Source organism: Schistosoma mansoni, chromosome 3 (assembly GCF_000237925.1).
Source record: "Schistosoma mansoni strain Puerto Rico chromosome 3, complete genome".
Taxonomy (NCBI): domain Eukaryota; kingdom Metazoa; phylum Platyhelminthes; class Trematoda; order Strigeidida; family Schistosomatidae; genus Schistosoma; species Schistosoma mansoni.
The window spans coordinates 22112638-22133652 of record NC_031497.1 but is presented as its reverse complement, the minus strand read 5'-3'; the positions used below and the strand labels follow the sequence as shown (position 1 = coordinate 22133652).

Genomic DNA, 21015 nt, shown 5'->3' with positions numbered 1-21015 from the left:
TTTATGCAACGTATCGATGACGTTGCGCCGATAACGTTTCGGCACGACTGGGCCATCCCTACCTGTAGATGTGTCGCATAATAAAGTTTCCTTACCTATCCCCATCTGTTTAGTATACAGTTTCAGGGTTGTTGAGGATAACTCGTGCTGAAGATTAGTGTCTTCTTTCCGAAGCTGAGTGAGTTTAGGAAGGTCGAACCCTTGGAAACTGTTCAAAGGAGTTACTCTAGACAAGGTGTCTGCAACTACATCGTCTGCCCCAAAATATGCTGAATGTCTGAAGTAAACTGAGATGTAATCCAGTTGTCGAGACTCTTGAGGGGAGTACTTGTCTGAAGACGAGCTTAAAGAGAAATTTAGAGGTTTGTGATCAGTGAAAGGAGTGAATTTCGGTATTCAGAGGAGTGTTGAAAGTGCCGTACGGCACAATAAATGGCTAGGAGTTCTCTCCTGGAAGTACCATGCCTTGATTCAGTGTGCAGCAACCGTCTCGAGAAGGATGTCAGGGGTTGAAAGGTGTTGTTTATCCACAGGTGTAAGACTCCTCGGGTTGCCGAGTCCGATGCGTCTACAAAGATAACAAGAGGTGTTTTGATTCCCTGGTGTGTGAGCATGGTTGCTGTTGCGATAAATTCCTTAAATGTCGAGAATCCGTCTTTCAATTTGTCGTCCAACTTGGTGAGTCTCGTATCTCCACGAAGTTAGTCTGTTAAAGGTCTTACGAGGGATGCACAATTCATTACGAACCGTCAATGAAAACTTGCCATGCCGTTGAACATATGTAATTGCTTGACTGTGGTCGGTTCTGGGCAATCCAGAATGCCTGTCATTTTGTTTTTCAAGGGAGGATACCTTGAGCATCAATAAGGTGTCCGAGAATACCAAGGAATTCAGTTCCAATAGTCGTTTTAGGAGTTGAACGTTTTAACCGGACCGATTTTCCAGCATACAGTTATACCTCCAAAGGTAGCTGTCAAATCGTGAATGCGTGGTATGAGGTAACGATCGGGAGTGATTTTGGTATAAAGTCGGCGACAATCACCAGTTGGGCGCCGATCGTTGCTGTTTTTTACGGACCATGTACAAAGGAGATGCTCATGGTCTGTTCGATTGCCGGATAATCTACAAGTCTATCATGTGCCCAAATTTGTTTTTGGCCAATTTTAGCTTCTCAAGAGCTAGTCAGCGTGTCTTCTAGAATACATGTGGTCCTCTAGTCATGATGTGGTGTGTAACGTCTAGGTTACATAGTGTAATTTTGGTCATTTGTCGTAACGATCGGGGTATTTATTGGGTGTGTTTGAAGTATGGATCAATTATATTCTTAAACTTGACTGGGGGTAACCCACAAAAATAATTGTAATAACAAGCTTCACGTATAAGAGATGAGTTGCACTGATGATTGAAGATGAGGAATTAGATTAGTGATAATAAGTATGAAGAACAAGAGAGTTAGAGCTGACGGCTAGTTAAGACAGCAGTGAAGTTTTATAGATATGGATAACCAAGCTCGACTAAGACAGAGTAGGATTTCATGTGCGTTGACAAAAGTGAATCGTAGTAGTACCCGAAATCGCCCCAGTGTAACTATGGGGTAGAGGGATAAATAACGCATATACTTATGAACAAGATACTTAATATTATTTTACAGCCAGAATGAAGGCATGTACTTTCAAGAAAACATTCACTTCGAGTTTTAATGTAATGGGGTTCCTGAGCTTACCCACTGGATTAAGCTGTGGTATCGACGGATCATGTGATTCGGATTACATTACGACAAGGGAACAGCTTAAGGTGTAGCTCAAAATTAGGATATGATAAGATTTATTCCCTTAAAATAACCATTTCGAATGTCCATTTTCTATACACAATATACTCATATTTCATTAGAATCCTTACCATCGAATTTACACAACACTATGTATGGGCAGTATTGTTCGTAGCTGTTCAAGCAGTTCAACATAGTCTTTTGATTACTTTATTTCTTAGATACTTGTGTTCGTTTATTGTAATGGCTTTGCGATATTTTTCAGATTATTCAGTCATACCATCTACCATTGATGTCTGTCTCGTCTTCATTTTCATATTATTATATTTATTTATCCTATACTTTGTTCTCATATCTTCGAGTAGTAATGGGATTGATTCACATGTGTGTGGTTTTAACGTAGTCTAATTAGAAAGTGAGTGTCAATCTGTTCCTATAGATTATGATGTATAAACTTATTGTGACAGTTTATTAAACACAGAATTGCGATGTAAAAGTTTTAAAGATTTGGTCGGCAACTTTATTTATAGGTAAAACTTGGTTTCGCATTACACGTCGTATGGTTATCCATATTATTCTCCATAAGTTCGTTGAATTAGGCTGTCTAAATATTAGGAAAGGAAACCATTAAGCAATACTCATCACTATACGCATACTATCACTTATCATATGTTCGAGTTTAAAAAATCAATGTGTACAATGTCATAATAAAGTGGTTGATTTCCTGTAGTGAATATAGTGAAGATACCACCAGTATTGTAGTTTGACAACTATCAACCAGTAACACCTTCTATAATCGAATCGTGCCCCACTCAGTTAAAATCAGAAGTCAGAAGCAAAGAGGTTGTATAGATATATTCGATGCGTTATCAATATATCGAGAAGCGATTGATCTAATCTGGCTAATGATCATAGGAGATGTTTCCCACGCTGTGCTGTAACGTGATCTGGTGCGGATGCATGACCGAACGCCTTCAGCTAAACAAGTCCACTTAAAACAATGTGGTCAGCATTCAATGTCGAACACTTACAAAGTTATTGATTTTGGGGAATTATTTACAGCAACACTAGTAATACTACAGTATTACAATGTAAAGCGCTACATCAACTGAGCATCCCATTAGTTTTAGTAAAATGTACTTGTTGATTATCCCAGCAGCCCAACTGTACTGGAGGTCTATTTAATAATACTAGTCTGTACCTGTTAGGAGGAACTGTCCACCTTCATTTTAGGAGTCTGTTACGCCCGTTACCAGACTCCACTATCTTCCAGTAGTCTATTCGAATCCGCCTTATTTTCCCCTTATTTCCATGACTAATGTAGATATGCCAGGTGAAAATCATAAATATAACCTGTGAAAGATACGACTACTCAACATCTGGTCGTAGACTGTTCCGTATGTTTGGTATAAAGGTTTTCTGTTGAGATATAATTCGGTACATGTTTTTAAATTAGTATGTATATTTACTGAGTTAGCGAGCTCTATGTGGCTGGATAATACCATTTTAATGATTTTTTACAAATAGATATCACCAGTATCAACAGAGATGTCTTCCTTTTACCGTAACTACCCAAGATAACAGTTGTAGTCATTTTTCTCTGGTCATCAACCGTTCGATGTAAAAGTCAGTCGGTTCGCAGTAATCACGGGTATAACTTGATGTACTGTTCTTTCACGAAAGAAAAAAGACAAACAGTGTCTTCAAGTGACTTGTAAATTATATTCAACAAATAACTTGAGATGCGGTTGATGGAATAAACTTAACTAGATTAGCCTTGCATCATCCGGGGACTTTTGAGACCATATCTTGACTATTTATCTACTTTACCCGCTGAACTGTTACCTTTAAAACATTGTAGACTATCCGCTAAACTGAGAGCACTAAGGAACAACCAAATTAGCTGGTAACCGTTCTACGCAACTGAAAGACCTTGACGATAGTAGCTGTCTCAGGGTAATGGTAATAGTAGCGCAAGTTCACAAAATTGACAGCTTTCGAGAACTAAAGAGTAGTCATGGAAACGGCTGATAAATGGAAAAAGTGAACTAGGACAATGCCTGAAATAAATGTAGCAAGGTTCATTGCTGAAACCAACTCTCAATACAGTATTAACATGATTGCTCGCAGTCAAAAACAAACACAACCTTTGAGATGATGAATCAACTTATTATGACAATAAGAATTTCAATGTATACAGCAACATCAACTCACCATCGTCCTACAATGAGGAAGTAAGAGTTTATTCCATTTAAGTCAATTAAGCAATAAACCTTTTTCGCACACGATACGACTTAATCAAGTTACACAATTGCATCTATGAGTAACTGATAACTTGAATGGTCTACTGAGAAATAGGAAAGCGATTAAATTATACCATGTGTCGAAGAAAGTTACACAATAATCGTTGATAGCAAGGGGAAGGTTGGCATCATATACCTCGACTTCTCAATAACTTTTGATAGGGTCAATCATATTTGTCTTTTTAGAAATCCCAAATAATTAGGTATCAAATCGTCTTCAGTTGATCGGCTGACTTCATATATAAAAAATCGACATTTTATAGTCGGGGTTAACATCACTTTCTCTCAGGTTATGGAATGTCCTAGTGGGCTTCCCCAGGGCTCATTACTAGGACCTCTTCTTTCCTTGATTTATACAAACGATCTTATACAGCAGGTATAGTCAGACTTATTACTTCTCACCGATGATGCGAAACCTTGCGGAGAGATACGCAACCAAGAGGATATACTGGCACTTCAGGAGGATCTGACTCGACTTCAAAGTTGGGCGGACGACAACGGACTTTCCCCTAACACTTCAAAGTGTAATGTAGTCCTTTTGAGAAATGTTGTAGACTACAACTACTACTTCGGCAATCTCTCTCTAGAGGTATCCGAAGTTGGAAAAGATCTAGGAGTACTGGAACCCTATGATCTGAAGTCTCACACTAACTGCGACGAAAACGCCTTCCGAGCAAACCTTGCACTGGTGATATTGAAGCGCAAGTTAGGTCAGCCTGACGGGAGAACTCTTCACATAATCTTCAACAGTCTTACTCGTCCCCGAATAGATTATCGAGACATAGTATTTCCTCTGTTACTCAAAAAGGATATAGATACTCTGGAACGTACCCGACGGCGAGCCACGAAATCAGTTCTGGGACTCCAATTCAAGCCTTATGAAGAGCGCCTCCGATCACTAAGCCTTTACACATTGGAGTACAGGTGTCTTGGAGGTGACCTTCTAATGGCTTACAGCAACCTTAACACCTTTGGCCATCCCCCTAATCATCTACTTAAGTTTAGCTGAAACACAAACCTAAAGGGTAACACCCAGAATATACCTAGGTTACTGTCTGGGGCATCTGTGATCCACGGATACTAGATATGGAGGCCCGTTAAGCGAAAGCTTCTTTTATTCCGCCCAGAACCATTTGAACCACTTGGACGGTTAAGAATTCGGTGAGAGATGATAAGATGATAAATAATTTTTGGTAGTTGAGATCATGAGTCAATCGAAGGCAGACCACCATGAAAAACCTGAAAGCACTGGACGACCGTTTCGTCCTGTTGTGGTACTCCTCAGAAGTGTGCATCCACGATCCCCCTCGCGAGATTCGAACTCAGGACCTCATGAACTGACGATCTCAACCATCAAAAATTAACACTATATCCACAAAACCCCATCTGAAAAATAATTGTTCACTTGGTAAGTATTAGAAAAGTGGAGGATATAACATCTATTAGCTAGTGCTGAGATTTAAAAAGCTTGACGGATGTATCAACAGCCAAACTACTGTCAATGAAAACTTATTGTCAGGGTCATAAAGTTCAGGTTTGAAAATACGGATTGCCAGAGCCCCTGGCATTCATGAGTTATGAACTGCTCTTCTCTCGAATGGAATCGTCTGGCCGTATAAGTGACTCTGAAAGACTTTTCAGGTGGGGCGACATGACCAATGTTCATGAGACGCACTAGCACTCAACTATTGATCGTTTTACATTCACGTTTGGAAAGCCTCTTAAGAAAATGTTCGGAGATGTAATTTCAAAGCTCTTGCCCTGTTCACCGAATGTACTTTGCTCCACATGAGCAATTAAACTTACGATAAACATTAATGTGACCCTGTGCGAGAGTCTATCTTTGATAAATCCATTAATGCTAGGGCGGTTTCAGAGGACAATGAAAACCTGGACAGCGTAAAATCTTCCTCAAGGATTTTTTAAACGATTCGTCAAAGTCTCGGCAGTAGTATATCCCTTGAATTCAGTGTTATTGAACAGCTTTCTAGGGAACTGTATGGGTTCCTACAGATTGTAATTTGGGTGTCATGTTTCACTCAAAACCCTAAATGGGTAGTCAGTTTTGAGGAGCATCTGTTGAAGCTTGAATAGTTTCTTATCTCTCGTGTCTTCCTTGACAATTTATATGACGTAACCTCCCTCCTGTTTTTCGGTAGACTTAAAATTTCGGTTAACTCTCAATAAAACTGTACAGATCGGGTGAACCGTATCGTCAAAAAAAGAAATTTTTTTCTCTGGATTATCTTTATTCTTTTGAAGATACCACAAGTATTGTAGTTTGACAACACTTTATCAGTAACAGCTTCTCTAATTGGATTGTGCCGGCCCAATGATCGACTGGATCATGAAGGCGTCAACATCCGGGGGGAATCACGGAATACAATGGATAGCTAGGATGCAGCTGGACTATTTAAACTTCGCAGATGATCTGGCTCTTCTATCACACACACAACAACAAATGCAGGAGACGACCAGTGTAACAGAAGCCTCAGAAGCAGTAGGTCTAAATATACACAAAGGGAAAAGCAAGACTCTCTGATACAATGCAGCATGCACCAATCGAATTACACTTGACGGAGAAGCTTTTGAGGATATGAAACTCCCTACATATCTGGGCAGCATCATTGATGAACACGGTGGATCTGATGAAGATATGAAGACGCGGATCGGCAAAGCGAGAGCAGCATATTTACAACTGAAGAACATCTGGAACTCAAAACAATTGTCAACCAACACCAAGATCAGAATTTTCAATACAAATGTCAAGACAGTCCTACTGTATGGCGCATAGACGTGGAGAACTGAGAATGCCATCATCCAGAAGATACAGGTGTTTATTAACAGTTGTCTACGCAAAATGCTTCGGACCCGTTGGCCACACACTATCAGCAACAAGCTACTGTGGGAGACAACAAACCAGATTCCAACCAGCGGAGGAAGAAATTAGGAAGAAGCTCTAGAAGTGAATAAGACACACATTGAAGAAAGCACCCAACTGCGTCACAAGACAAGCCCTCACATGGAATCCTGAAGGCCAAAGGAAAAGAAGACCAAAGAACACATTACTCCGAGAAATGGAGACAGACATGAGAAGAATGAACAAAAGTTGGATAGAACCAGAAAGGAAGGTCCAGGATAGAGTGAGTCGGAGAATGCTGGTCGGCGGCTTATGCTCCATTGAGAGTAACAGGCGTAAGTAAGTAAGCAATGAAATCAAAAGTCAGGAGCGAGGAGGTTTGAAGATATTTGATAGATTATCAATATATAGAGAAGTGACCGATCTAAACTGGCTAGTGATCTCAGGAGACGTTGAGCGCCCCATTCCAACTCGTGATATGGTGCGGATGCATGATTGAGCGCATTTAGCCTACTAATGTTGTCAGTATACAATGTCGAACACTTACAGAGATATTGATTTTTGGAATTTATTTACCGCTACACATTCGACGACATCGTGGGTTATTTTTTCCTGAAAATTTACTTCCTTGGATGAAGTAACATAAACAGTGTAAAAATGGTGTAAACAATCGTTTTTACGGCAGTTGAAACAGTAACAACTGCAACAAAACTACAAACTAAACGGAACAGGAAAATGCAAGGTGCCAGTCGTGACTTGCAGAGAAGAACATCGGTTATATTTCTACATTAGTGAATGGCCTCTTTAAACTGCAACAGCACATAATAATCCTCAAGGCTACAAACAAACCCCTCGAAAAGTCTTCATGATAATATTGAATAGTAAATGTTATGAGCGGAAAGTTTAGTTTTTGGCGTACTTGACTCCGAGTATATTTGGTTCTCTAATCTTATAACATCTGTTGTTTGATGTCATTGTTGTTTAGCTCTTGCTTTTTAAACAATAGCAAGCTAGAATTCCAGCCTAGAAAAACTGCTTCCTGCTTCAGAATTGTTTTATATGCTTAAAAGTGGATTTGAAGGACATGGCTTTCTCACCACTTAGCTAGAAATTACTGGTATTTAGGAAAATCGTCAAAATGTCACGAGGTTTTTCAAAGCAGGCTCTCAAATCTTTCAGTAGTCTCACCAAGATTGAAGTTGACCATAAGATTTCAATTGACTCAAACAACCAATAGAGGGGGAAAATAAAAGGAAAAATGCATTGAAAAATAAGCGGGAAATAATGGGAAAATGCGCCGAAATGTCTGCTTTTTTGCCTGTCCGGGGAAAATAATACTGATTTTCACCTTAATGTCGCTGTGCGTTTCGAACATCGCTCTACTGTTCACTTTTTTCTAAATATGCGCGGAATTGTCTATTTCTCGCCTAGATATAAACGTATTGTCTACTTTTCGCCCAAATATATGCAAAATCGTCTACCTTTCGCCTATATATACCGATTTATGTAATTTTGCATCCACTCTCAAAACACCTTTGTCATTAACCCGAACATCTGTGTTCGCCTTCATTACCACAACACACCACACAAAAAGTGAAATGTACATAAAATATGAGATGTGTTCTGAAAAATCTATTGAAAACGAAAATCGTATTGCTATATAACGTTATGAGTAGTTGAAAGATGTTAGAGTATCAATCGTTATATTTTAATTGCAATTGTCAGGTTCCAGGGTCATTTAAAAAGAGCTACATAAGAAAGAGCAGGTGATGTTTTATTAATAAGGTACATGTACTTAATTGCGAATGCATTTAGAATTAAACATGCTTTCCCAAATAAATAAGTAAGCACATGTTTAAAAAAGCTTTATTGGAAACGAATTGAACAGGAAAAGCATTCCACGAATTATTTCTTTTCCTAACACCCGTTCGACTACCGAGAATTAAAATAATCTTGTGAATTATAAAATGCAAAGAAAAAAGCTTACTATATCTGAGTGAATTGTTTTTGCACAACTAGCTACTTGAAGCTAAACTTACGGTTATATTCGTTAACACTGAAGACTGTACCTGTTGATCAGTAGATAATATTAATTGCTTTCAATTTTATACATACGTGTTCTTCCTTCCTTCGATTATGCTTTTGTACCTTGTCCCTCATATCGTGAAGATAACCTTGCGTCGCGATATCATACAGTTTCGCAAGGTCTTTTTCTGCTTCGAAATCGAAATCAGCTTCCAAATAACCTCAGTGAGACTATAATTTATGACCAATCTTTGAGCGATGCTAATTATTATTTATTTATTTAAACACATAAATATTGGTACAAGGAAGCACCAGATACATATGCGCCTCACAAATCTCATTCGATTTGTGGGAGGGCTGTGATACTGCCCAGCTGCTCAGACTGAAGCAGGTGGTTTTCTTAGGGGGCCACACCCGGAGCCTTTGACCTGAAGGTCTAGTCCACAAGGCAGTGGAGCATCGTGAGGAGATGCAGTCCCATGGTAGCCGGTGATCAATGATTGATTCGTACGCCATTTGTTCCTTCAGGATACTGGAGCCCATGTGCATCATTGGTTTGGAATCAGGGTTTTCCAACTCCCTTAGGTGGACTCGCCGTGTTCACCAACCCGGTTAAAGCGCCGGACATTCGCTTTTCGTCCTCTCAATTTCGTAAACAACAGTGATGCCACGAGAAGGCAGTGAGTAGGACTTCCCTGGCAGAGGCTATATATTCGCTGGCCATGTGAGAGTATTTCGTGAGGGAGAGCGGACTCACCCTACTCTCGGCCGTACCAGGGCATTTGGGGGCAATGCTAGAGTAACTTTGATAGCGTCCGCATACTAACTAGAACTTAATAGAGATTATAAACCAGTGTGAGGAATTGGAATTATGATTTACAGTTGATGGTTAGCATTAGAAACTAGGTTTTGGGTTTCCAACATGAACTGACAAAAGCTAAAATGCTAAAACACTATTTAACCAAGTGGATGAATGAATTTCGCATTAAAATCCAAGACCCGTTATCTTATATCTAACTGGTTCATCCATAAACTATAGTCCCCCCCATCAAAAGCAGTCACACACTATTTGAACGGAATCGCTAAGTGTTGTTGGCGACGTTTAATACGACACAGGACATTCGCAAGATTGATATTATACTACCGACCCTCATCTAATAAATATCACCTACGTCATTGTGATCGAAAGCTTTTCTTGTTACTGTAGTGGACTACTGTACTTATCAAACGTTTGCCTTACCTCATAATTATTCTTATTTGCTTTTTTTTTCAGCTCGGTCCTTATTGAAGCTACTTATAATGTCAGAGGCCATATTTTGTGATGTGCTTATTTTGGGTGCTGGTATTTCTGGACTTGCTGCAGCCAAACTGCTAACTAATGAGGGACTTAAAACCATTGTTTTAGAAGCACGATCAAGAAGTGGTGGCAGGATTCATACAGTTGATCTTCCTTCTGTTACTGGCAAAATACATGATAAGTCTGTCGTCGACCTGGGGGCTAGCTACCTTCATGGATGCAACAATTCGCAAGATGTCCAGCCTTTGTTTACTCTGGCTAGTCGTTTGAAAATTGCTACTTCTCCTGCCGCTGGGGATGTTTTAGGTACGCATCGGGGCTGGGAATGTCCAGAGGTAGCTGTTTGGCGAGATAATAAATCGGGAAAGGAAATTGGCTTGGAAGAGGTGGCTGACATTAGTTTTCTACTTGACAGATGCTTACTGTATATTCTTATGGCAGCGGATCAGAAGAAACAAGAAAATCGATCAAGTAAAACTTTGGCTACTGCGTTACCAAGGTATGTGCCGTGTGCAATTTTTCACTCATTTCACATGGAATATAATTTTTCCTCTCTCTCTCTCTCTCTCTCTCTCTATATATATATATATATATATATATATATATATATATATATATAGAATAGTAACCAACTGTACATCAGTATAAGTAGTTTTTAGTAGTCTTCACTTTAGTTTATTTCATCAAAGTCTATATTAAATTATATTATGATAACTTCTTTATAGGCTGCTCTCCTAAAAATTCTTATTTACGTTTATAGTATTGGCTTGTGTAGGTGTTTCAGGAGATATATTACACCAGGTGCTGGAGTATTACTCAAGTCCTTAGATTCCTTATTCAACTTCATATCATGATTTCATAAATAATTTATCCTGCAACTCTAAAACTCATAAGACATAATAATATATGTACTCTTGCTCTACTAACTTAGTTGAAGACTATTTATTCGTTATAAGCCACCCTTCTTATAACCCTACTACTCTGGTAGAAATTTATTTCAGTGATCATTTAAATCAATGCATTTATTCACATGGTTATGTGTTGGTTTTCTTTCATTTTTTATGTTTTAATGCTTACAGTGCTCTGGAATCATGTCTTCATTTGCTATACAAGGCAGGTTATCGAACTTCTCCAACTCTTTCTCGAAGAGAAAAAGGCATTTTTGATTCACTATTCGCTCGATACATAGCGTATGTAAATCCGGCTCATAGACTCTCTCCTAAACTTTCTTTGGGACCTCATTTCGAAGCTGATGCTATGGCAGGTTTGGCTCTAAATGTTGAACAACCAACCTCTGTGTCCAAAAAAATCTATTTAGATTGGTTGCAAGAAAAAAAAACTTATTTAAGTTTAAATGGCTCCTGTAAGAGCATTGCTCGTCGAACCGATCACAAATGGGAGGATCGTTTAGTTCTAGACGGATTCTCAAAGTTTGTCGAATTCTTAGCGTCTGGTGTAGACATTCATTACCGATGTGTTGCACGACATGTGTATTGGTCAAATCACACAGACTTTGATAAATCTGACGAAGAAATTAATATCCAATTAATTCATGACAATGCTGCCTCATGGTCTACTAAAACTCTTATGGATTTTGTTGAGTCTTCTAATCTAGTATGTGTTGATGTGGCTCAGTACTCAGGGGAATCATCTATGTTGGTTTTCGACAGACAATCTTCTAGGCGTTATTTTGCACGATTCTGCATCATAACAGTCCCTGTTGGTGTACTCAAAGGCCTCGATCGTCGTAGTGCCATCCACTTTCATCCGTGTTTGCCCTCAAGGAAAAGACTTGCGATAGATCGTCTTGGTATTCCAAAGCTGGGAGCAGAAACTCATAATAAGGTAAACTAACTATCAATTCTTGTGCAGTTTGTAACTTATGCCGATTAATCATATTTCATCACTGACCATGCCTAGTGTTGTTTTCAGTATAGTAAGACTACTTGATCATCTATTTTGAATTATTCCAGCCGTGGATTTTTTCGTAGTCTATGTAATATTAATACTCTACTAAGATTTCGTATCTGTTAGTAATTATATGGTGTTTATTAGATAATTTAGGTTGTTTAACTTGACAGCATGATATGTTTTACAGATATAATCATAGTATGGAAAAAATATCTTAACTGAAAGGTCGTAGGTTATTTAAAACATCAGTCAATGTAGAATAAACTGTTGGCTGAAAACCTCATGATAAAATGTTCTTTGTAAACCTTACAATATAGTGTAACCTGCCAAATACATGTTCATGTACTTGGTTTTGAACCACGCTATTTGTGTGACGACTAATGATAGTACTCATTCCCTGCTGCTATGACTGAATTAAGTGGGACGTGTTTTGAACTTTTAACCTGTTGGTTTAAAGCTGAGTTCTTTAGCTGTTTAGCCACCGTTCTTCTAAACGTTAGAAGCAATAATGTTGTGTTTTCATATCAGCTTCATATATATATATATATATTGGTGGCTCTAACAGTATTATAAGTAAGCGGACTCATGCTAGAAAGGAAATGGTCCAGTATACTTTGTTCACTTCAAATGACCATAAGTTTTCGTTAGAAATTCTCTTTGGAAATATATTACTGTATTTAGTTAGTGGCGTCGAAATAAATAGTATGTTTTCATTTTTGTGTAATTTTGAGAAATCTTGTATTATGTAGAGCAGTACTCAGATAGGATTAAGTCACTATTCACCACTAAGTTAACACTTCAAAATCAAAATTGCCCGGTGATTTCCATTCTGAAATTACAACACTTGATATCATTTCATTAATTGTCTAAATGTTAAGTGTAAAATTTAATTTGACCTAAAGATCTGATCCACAAGGCAGTAGAGCATCGTGAGGAGATGCAGTCCCATGGTAGCCGGTGACCAGCGATTGATTCATACGCCATTTGTTCCCTCAAGATACTGGAGCCCATGTGCATCATTGGTTTGGAATCAGGGTTTTCCAACTCCCTTAGGTGGACTCGCCGTGTTCACCAACCCGGTTAAAGCGCCGGACATTCGCTTTTCGTCCTCTCAATTTCGTAAACAACAGTGATGCCACGAGAAGGCAGTGAGTAGGACTTCCCTGGCAGAGTCTATATACGCGAGGCCGTGTGAGAGCATTTCTAGGGAGAGGGTGGGCCCTCCCCACTCCCGACCGTACCAGGGCATTGGGGGCATAAAAATGTGTGATTATGATTAGTGAATAGTGAATACTGTCGAAGTATCTTGAAGCACTTGTTCAGTTTCACAGGAATTTCCTTACTTTGAACGTTTGATACTCATGTGCTCATTCAATGGAAAATAACATTCACATCATGATGCAAGTTTTATGCTATAAAATATGTACAACTTTATTAAAAATGTACATTTAAGAATTCTCGAATAAACTGGGCCAAAATAATAAAACAGCTACACACATTTTTCAGCTACTATTCAGGTAGTGACTTTATACTTGAAAAGATGTATAAATTTCTTGCATGGCTTTGTGCGGTTATCAAGTAGTTTGAACATAATTTTTACATTTTAAAATAATTTCACTGTTCAGTTTTTTGGAAAAAAACCAGCAAAAGATATGAACTTCAGGATTAGGATTTTTTTTATAATCATAGTAAATTGATTGTATTCTAAAAACAAAATTATTATGGTAACTAACAAAGCTGATATTACTTACTTAAGCTTGTCACTCCCAATGGAGCATAGGCCGCCGACCAGCATTCTCCGACTCACTCTATCCTGGACCTTCCTTTCTGGTTCTATCCAACTTTTGTTCATTCTTCTCATGTCTGTCTCCATTTCTCGGAGTAATGTGTTCTTTGGTCTTCTTTTCCTTTGGCCTTCAGGATTCCATGTGAGGGCTTGTCTTGTGACGCAGTTGGGTGCTTTCTTCAATGTGTGTCTTATTCACTTCTAGAGCTTCTTCCTAATTTCTTCCTCCGCTGGTTGGAATCTGGTTTGTTGTCTCCCACAGTAGCTTGTTGCTGATAGTGTGTGGCCAACGGGTCCGAAGCATTTTGCGTAGACAACTGTTAATAAACACCTGTATCTTCTGGATGATGGCATTCTCAGTTCTCCACGTCTATGCGCCATACAGTAGGACTGTCTTGACATTTGTATTGAAAATTCTGATCTTGGTGTTGGTTGACAATTGTTTTGAGTTCCAGATGTTCTTCAGTTGTAAATATGCTGCTCTCGCTTTGCCGATCCGCGTCTTCATATCTTCATCAGATCCACCGTGTTCATCAATGATGCTGCCCAGATATGTAGGGAGTTTCATATCCTCAAAAGCTTCTCCGTCAAGTGTAATTCGATTGGTGCATGCTGCATTGTATCAGAGAGTCTTGCTTTTCCCTTTGTGTATATTTAGACCTACTGCTTCTGAGGCTTCTGTTACACTGGTCGTCTCCTGCATTTGTTGTTGTGTGTGTGATAGAAGAGCCAGATCATCTGCGAAGTTTAAATAGTCCAGCTGCATCCTAGCTATCCATTGTATTCCGTGATTCCCCCCGGATGTTGACGCCTTCATGATCCAATCGATCACCAGAAGAAAGAGAAAGGGTAAGAGTAAGCAACCTTGCCTGACACCGATCTTTATCTCGAACGAGTCAGTGAGTTGTCGTCCATGCACGTCTTTGCAGTTTAATCCATCATAGGAATTCTGCATGATATTGACTATCTTTTCAGGTACGCCGTAGTGCCGAAGAAGCCTCCATAGTGTTTCCCTGTCCACGCTATCAAATGCTTTCTCGTAGTTAATGAAGTTGATGTAGAGTGATGAATTCCATTCAGTTGATTGTTCCACAATGATCCGCAGAGTTGCGATTCGGTCTGTACACTATCGATCCTTACGGAATCCACCCTGTTGATCTCGAACTTGGGTGTCTACCGAGTCTTTTATTCTGTTTAACAATACCCTGTTGAAGACTTCCTGGTATTGAGAGAAGAGTGGTGCCCCTGTAGTTGTCACACTTACTGAGATCGCCTTTCTTTGGTATTTTGATCAAAAGCCTTCTTTCCAGTCTGTTGGTACTTGTTCTTCATCCCAAATCTTGCTAAAGAGAATGTGGAGTATCTTTGCAGTTACTACTTTATCTGCTTTCACTGCCTCTGTTGGAATGTTGTCTGGTTCTACTGGTTTGTCACTCTTGATTTGTCTGATGGTCATGCTGATCTCTTCAATTGTTGGTGGGCCAACATCGATTGAGAGGTCCATGGGTGCTACTTCAATGTTGGTTGGATTCAATGGGGCTGGTCGATTCAAGAGTTCCTTGAAGTGTTCTACTAACCTGTTCCGTTGTTCTTCAATGTTGGTGATTGCCTTATCTTCCTTGCTTTTCACTGGTCGTTCTAGTTAATTACGGTAATTTCCAGAGAGTTTCTTTGTTGTATCATACAATCGTCTCATGTTTCCTTCTCTTGCAGCCTTTTCCGCTGTCATTGCTAAATCTTCCACATATTTAAGTTTGTTGGTTCTGATGCTACTCTTCACTTGCTTGTTTACTGCTGTGTATTCGGCTTGTGCCTTGGCTTTTTCTGCTCTTGTTTGGCTGATATTGATTACTACCTTCATGTTCCTCCTTTCTTCAATCTTATCCAGTGTACCAGCAGTGATCCATTCCTTGTGATGGTGCTTCTTGTGGCCCAAAACCTCCTGACATGTTGAAACGATTGCCTCCTTGATACCTTTCCAGTTGCTCTCCATAATAGTTCCCTCTCTATTGAGTAGCTCATGAAAGGCCTGGAACTTATTGTTGAAGGCTATCTTGAATTTGTTGAATTTGTCAGCATCCCGAAGAAAAGCCGTATTAAACTTTCGTGATGTTGTCCGCTCCATTGTCCAGTGCTTCTTAAGTTTTAATTTCATCTTGGCTACCAGCAAGTGATGATCTGATGCTATATCAGCTCCTCTCCTGGTTCTCACATCCTCCATCGTCCTCCTGAACATTGTTGATGCAGATATGGTTGGTTTGGTTCTATGTAATGTGATCCGGTGAAGTCCATATGGCTTTGTGAATGCGTTTATGTGGGAATATAGTGTCGTGTATGACCAGTTTATTGAAGGCACATAGGTTTGCAAATCTCTCACCATTTTCGTTCCTTTCTCCCAGTTCATGTCGTCCCATGACGTCTTCGTATCCAGTGTTGTCCATTCCAACCTTGGCATTCAAATCTCCCATCAGAATGGTCAGGTCATTTGTTGGGCACTTCTTGACAATCAACTGCAGTTAATCGTAGAATTGATTTTTAACGTCTTCATTGTAGTCGTTGGTCGGCGCATAGCATTGGATGACGCTGATTGTAATGCCGTCTTTCTTTGTTTTGAAGGAGGCTTTGATGATTCTTGGTTCATGAGATTCCCATCCTGTAAGTGCATTTTGTGGTTGTTTGGACAACATCAATGCAACTCCTTGTGTATGTGGGGTATTTTCTTCCTCATGAACGGAGTATAACAGAAGCCCCCCTGGAGCTAGTCGTTGTTGTCCAACCTGCTTCCAATGTGTTTCACTGATCCCAAGTACCCCCAGGTTGTATTTCCTCCTTTCTGTATCAATTCGGAAGACTCTTCCGGTCTCCCACATTGTCCAGACGTCTTATGTACCTATATCGATTGTTGCTCTGGTTGTTAGAAGGTGCATCGACCTAGTGACTTCCGAAGGAACGCGGCTTTCATCGTGAGGCGTTATAATTCTTCCTTCAACGCCCAGGGGCAGAGTTTAACTGGTTTGAATTAATTTTTCTTGTTAGTGTTTTTTAGCGAGTTAGTTTTCTACTGGATGGGGTCGCTAACCCCATGCCCAACCCTCCTCCTTTATCCGGACTTGGGACTGGCAGTAGCCCTCGGAGGGGCTACAGGCGGAGATGAATATTTAATAGATAAATTTCAATGAGCCATACACGCAATCTCTAGTAAAAACAACTTCATTTCTCTTTTTTTATACATTTTTCCACTAAATTTTGGTGACAAACTGATTTGTATTTTACATTTGCCTTGGGAATGTAGTATGGGTTTAATGAAACCTGTATAATTTCAATTTGTTAGAAAAACATTTGACAATGAATTGTAGTCTTCATGTGCTTGTTTTAGTGAATGAAGATATTGTTAAAATACTTTATGATAACTAATAGGTATTGCGCTTTTCTCCTTTTAGAAATAAAACAATATATTTGTAATATCCCAATGACTAGAAAAATTAGATTTTATGAAGTTTTGTGACTCAGCGTAAGCCAATTTTTCAGAGAATAAATAACCGAATCAAACTTAGATTAATTTTGCTTTGGTTATTTATTCTCTGAAGAGTGGCTTACACTGAGTCACGAAATGTCAGAAAATCTAATTTTTCTGCTCGTTGGGATATTATAAACATATTATTTATGTATAACAATCTACCCAATACTCGATTTATTTGAAATTATCAAGTCAAACCTTGGTAATGATACCTGCAAACTCATTTTCCCTTTTAGGTTATTTTAATGTTTAATCCATCAGAGATTTTTTGGGATCGTGACACACCTCATATTACGTGTCCTGGTGCTTACCTTCATATACTTAATTGTGATTTTTATGGAAATCCAGGTGTTCTGGTTGCTCACGTATGGGGTGGTTCAAAGCTCAGGATTACTGGTCGATCTGATCAAGCTGTTGTCAAAACCTTACTAGATTTACTAGGTGGAATGTACCCGTCTCAGTGTCCATTGCCTGAACCTATATACACTCACGTTACTCGATGGTCAGAAGACCCGTTTAGTTTGGGTGCTTATACTGCTGGTGAGGTTGGCTGCAGTGACGCAGATCGGCAAGCCTATGCAAGTAGCCTACCTTCCACAGTTAGTTATAATCTTATTATTTCTTTAAATTAAACTAATTAATCATGTTTGCTTACATACTTGATTTGTCAGTGACTAGTAGGGTGAATATTTCATTTTAATTGGTGCCGGTTCACTTAATGTAACCGCATCCTAGTAGATAGTGCTTTCTGTTATGAGGTTATGGGATTAGAACATAAATGTCAACGGAGACTAATCAATTCACTGTCACAAACATATCGACAGTGGAAAATCACAATTTTTAGTAATGTTCTGTTATCAATAATGTTTAGAGTGTGACTTAATGCGTGAGATCGCTGTAGGAATCAATCGCCTAAGGAGATGTTTGTCTTCAGACAGATTAAATCCTGAGTAAACATTAAAGGCTAGACAGCTCACATAGTTCCAAGTGGTATTTTTAAAATATGAAAATTATTACTTTATAATTGTTATCGTTGTTGGAGAATCTCGCTTTATAAGTGGATCGCCATAAACATTTAAACATACTATTTGGGGTTAGAATATCTTTATCATTACAGGGACTCATTTACTGCAAGGAACTATTAAATTTAAGTTATTATTTGGTCTATATAGTCCTTCCTAGAACTGTAATGTTTCCCAATGTATTTAGGCTATGTTTCTGGTTGTACCATATATGCAATATTAATAGGTTGTAAGACGGTTTAAAATATTCCTACCACTTAAACGCGATTCCAACTTGTTTTTACTACAGGTTTGTCCGAAGTTGCTTTTTGCGGGTGAAGGTACCGTTGACAGTTCTGGTGGTCAACAATGTACTCATGGTGCTTTCTCATCAGGCGTTGATCGTGCTTTAGATGTTTTAGATTGTATTCAAGGTGGCCGTTGCCGTTTACGTGATGTGCGCATCATTGATTATCTCACTGGACATCGTTATGACCTATTCCCTCCTCATGAGATGGTACGAAGAACAAAGAAGCGGAAAATAACAAACTTGACTGTAGACTGTAAAAATTCTAGTGCTAATTCGTCTGGTAAACAAGAGTCATCGTTGGCTAAATCTGTCCAATCTAACCAGGAACTGGTAAGCACAGAATCATCAGATAGCCTGTGTTCTGAAGGTGACTCAAGTTCATCTATATTGGATTTTGAATCCGTTGAATCCTGTGTATTGTTTCCTAAACCAACACGGCGTTCAACTCGCCTTACTACATGGATTTCCTCTCAAGCATCTTCATCTCTCCGAAGAGAGTCCATTTTAATGTACCACAAAAAAAAACACTCCGGGAGTTTTAATGTTGTAAATAACTGCAGTAGGCGTTGCAGTAAAGTTATGTCAACTGATAATCGTGCTGTTTCGAAAATTATTGATGGAAAGAGTCAATTTTCTTGCTTCACAGGAGACCACAATTCTAATCTGCCCTCGAAATCAGTATCGGATTCGCCACCGTCATCTTTTAGTCCAACTCTACTCACAAAGACTCGTCTTTCAAGTATACATACTTCATCCCCTCTTTCTGATACGGCTGGCTGTATACTAATAGATTGTAATGAAAATTTTAGAAATTTTTCTCCCCCTTTAAACTCTGTATCGCAATCTACAGAAAACGTTTTAGAAATTGATGTAAAAGGTTCGCTATTTTCAGATGGTTTATTAAACAATAATAACAATTGTAACATGGATTCTACACTGCATTTAAATATGTCTCTTAATAACCGTTCTAACGAAAAAACCATCGATCATATCAAGCCAACTAACTATGAACCTGTTTTTGGTGCTCTTCCATTCACAGGAACTTGTAATAACTCAGGACTCCAAACTAAATCTTTCTCTTTTAAAGAGGCTTTAATTATAAAAGGTGTACCAGTTCCCATGTAAAAAGCAAACTGTGTTATTTATTCAACGTTTAGTTTTTTTTTTCATCATTGCATTTCCTTCTCTTCATGTCCTCATGTTTTGTAAGTAATTATAGTGACTTCTATAGTTTGTTAATTTCTCAAGTTTCTTTGTGATTTATTTTAAAAGTTATTTTCTTACTGTGATTCAAGCTACTTGTGCTGCTTTCGGTTGCTTATATACTTTGTTTTAAAAAAAATATAATATCTCTTTTCATTAGTAATATGTGTTCATCAAATATTGTATCATAATATTTAGTGGTAGTTCATATTCACAATATAGCATTGTAGCCTTTATATATTTATTTCCTTGTCCTCAATGGTTTGACTCTACCTTGCTTTCTGTCCTCTTTCTTTGCTGTCAAATAAACCGTAATTTAGTATTATTGCAGCTAACTATCCCGTTAATAATATGTTCTATATTTTTTAACCTTGTTTAGGCATTTTCTGTTTTCAAAATTATTTGTATATATTTTTAAAAGGTGTTTACTCTGGTTAATTATATAATTCGTAAATAGCTTTCTTTTGATTACGTAGTGTTACACTCTTGATGGATATACAGTTTAGCGTCTGAATGTTTTCAAATAACGATTGGTTTTTCGTCTAAACTTGATAGTTCCTTTGAGTATTTTCAATTTTAAGAATTAGCTATATTTTAGAGGAAAACTTTCTTATGGCGCTAATAGCTTAGATTAAATGTTTTTGCGCGAACTCAGATGAAAAAGGATAACTAACATGAAAGCTTAGGTTTCAACTAACGGTTTAATTTAGAGTGTCTCGACATTTGGGTTTCTTCATCACTATTGTTTCATGATGGAAATTCGGGCTGGTGAAAGTTACATAGACGAGGTTTACTTTAGTGGGTTCTTGTACATGAGCAGTGATTTTAAGATACTTTTTGCCTTTCATCTTTTATCAGTTATGATGATGCATCACAGAAGTAAGTGGTTCATTAGGAAATATTTAATTAGACTACTTAGCGTAGTGGTATTCTTAAGTTATGTTGGGAACTTATTACTAGGTTTGCATAATACTATCAGTGTATTGTAGAAAATTGAGGTAACATTAGTCATTTAAACTTAATCTAGTCACCTA

At 38.4% G+C, this 21015-nt stretch overlaps 1 protein-coding gene across 1 annotated transcript; it reads left to right on the top strand.

Moving 5' to 3' along the window:
• Positions 1–10255: 10255 nt before the first annotated feature.
• Smp_160810 (putative amine oxidase) lies at positions 10256–19903 on the top strand (the record flags this gene model as incomplete). The annotated part of the gene is made up of 4 exons (XM_018799651.1): positions 10256–10752; positions 11333–12098; positions 17704–18066; positions 18779–19903. The coding sequence occupies 4 exons, from the start codon at positions 10256–10258 to the stop codon at positions 19901–19903; spliced, it is 2751 nt and encodes a 916-aa protein (XP_018651419.1).
• Between the last annotated feature and the right edge of the window lie 1112 nt (positions 19904–21015).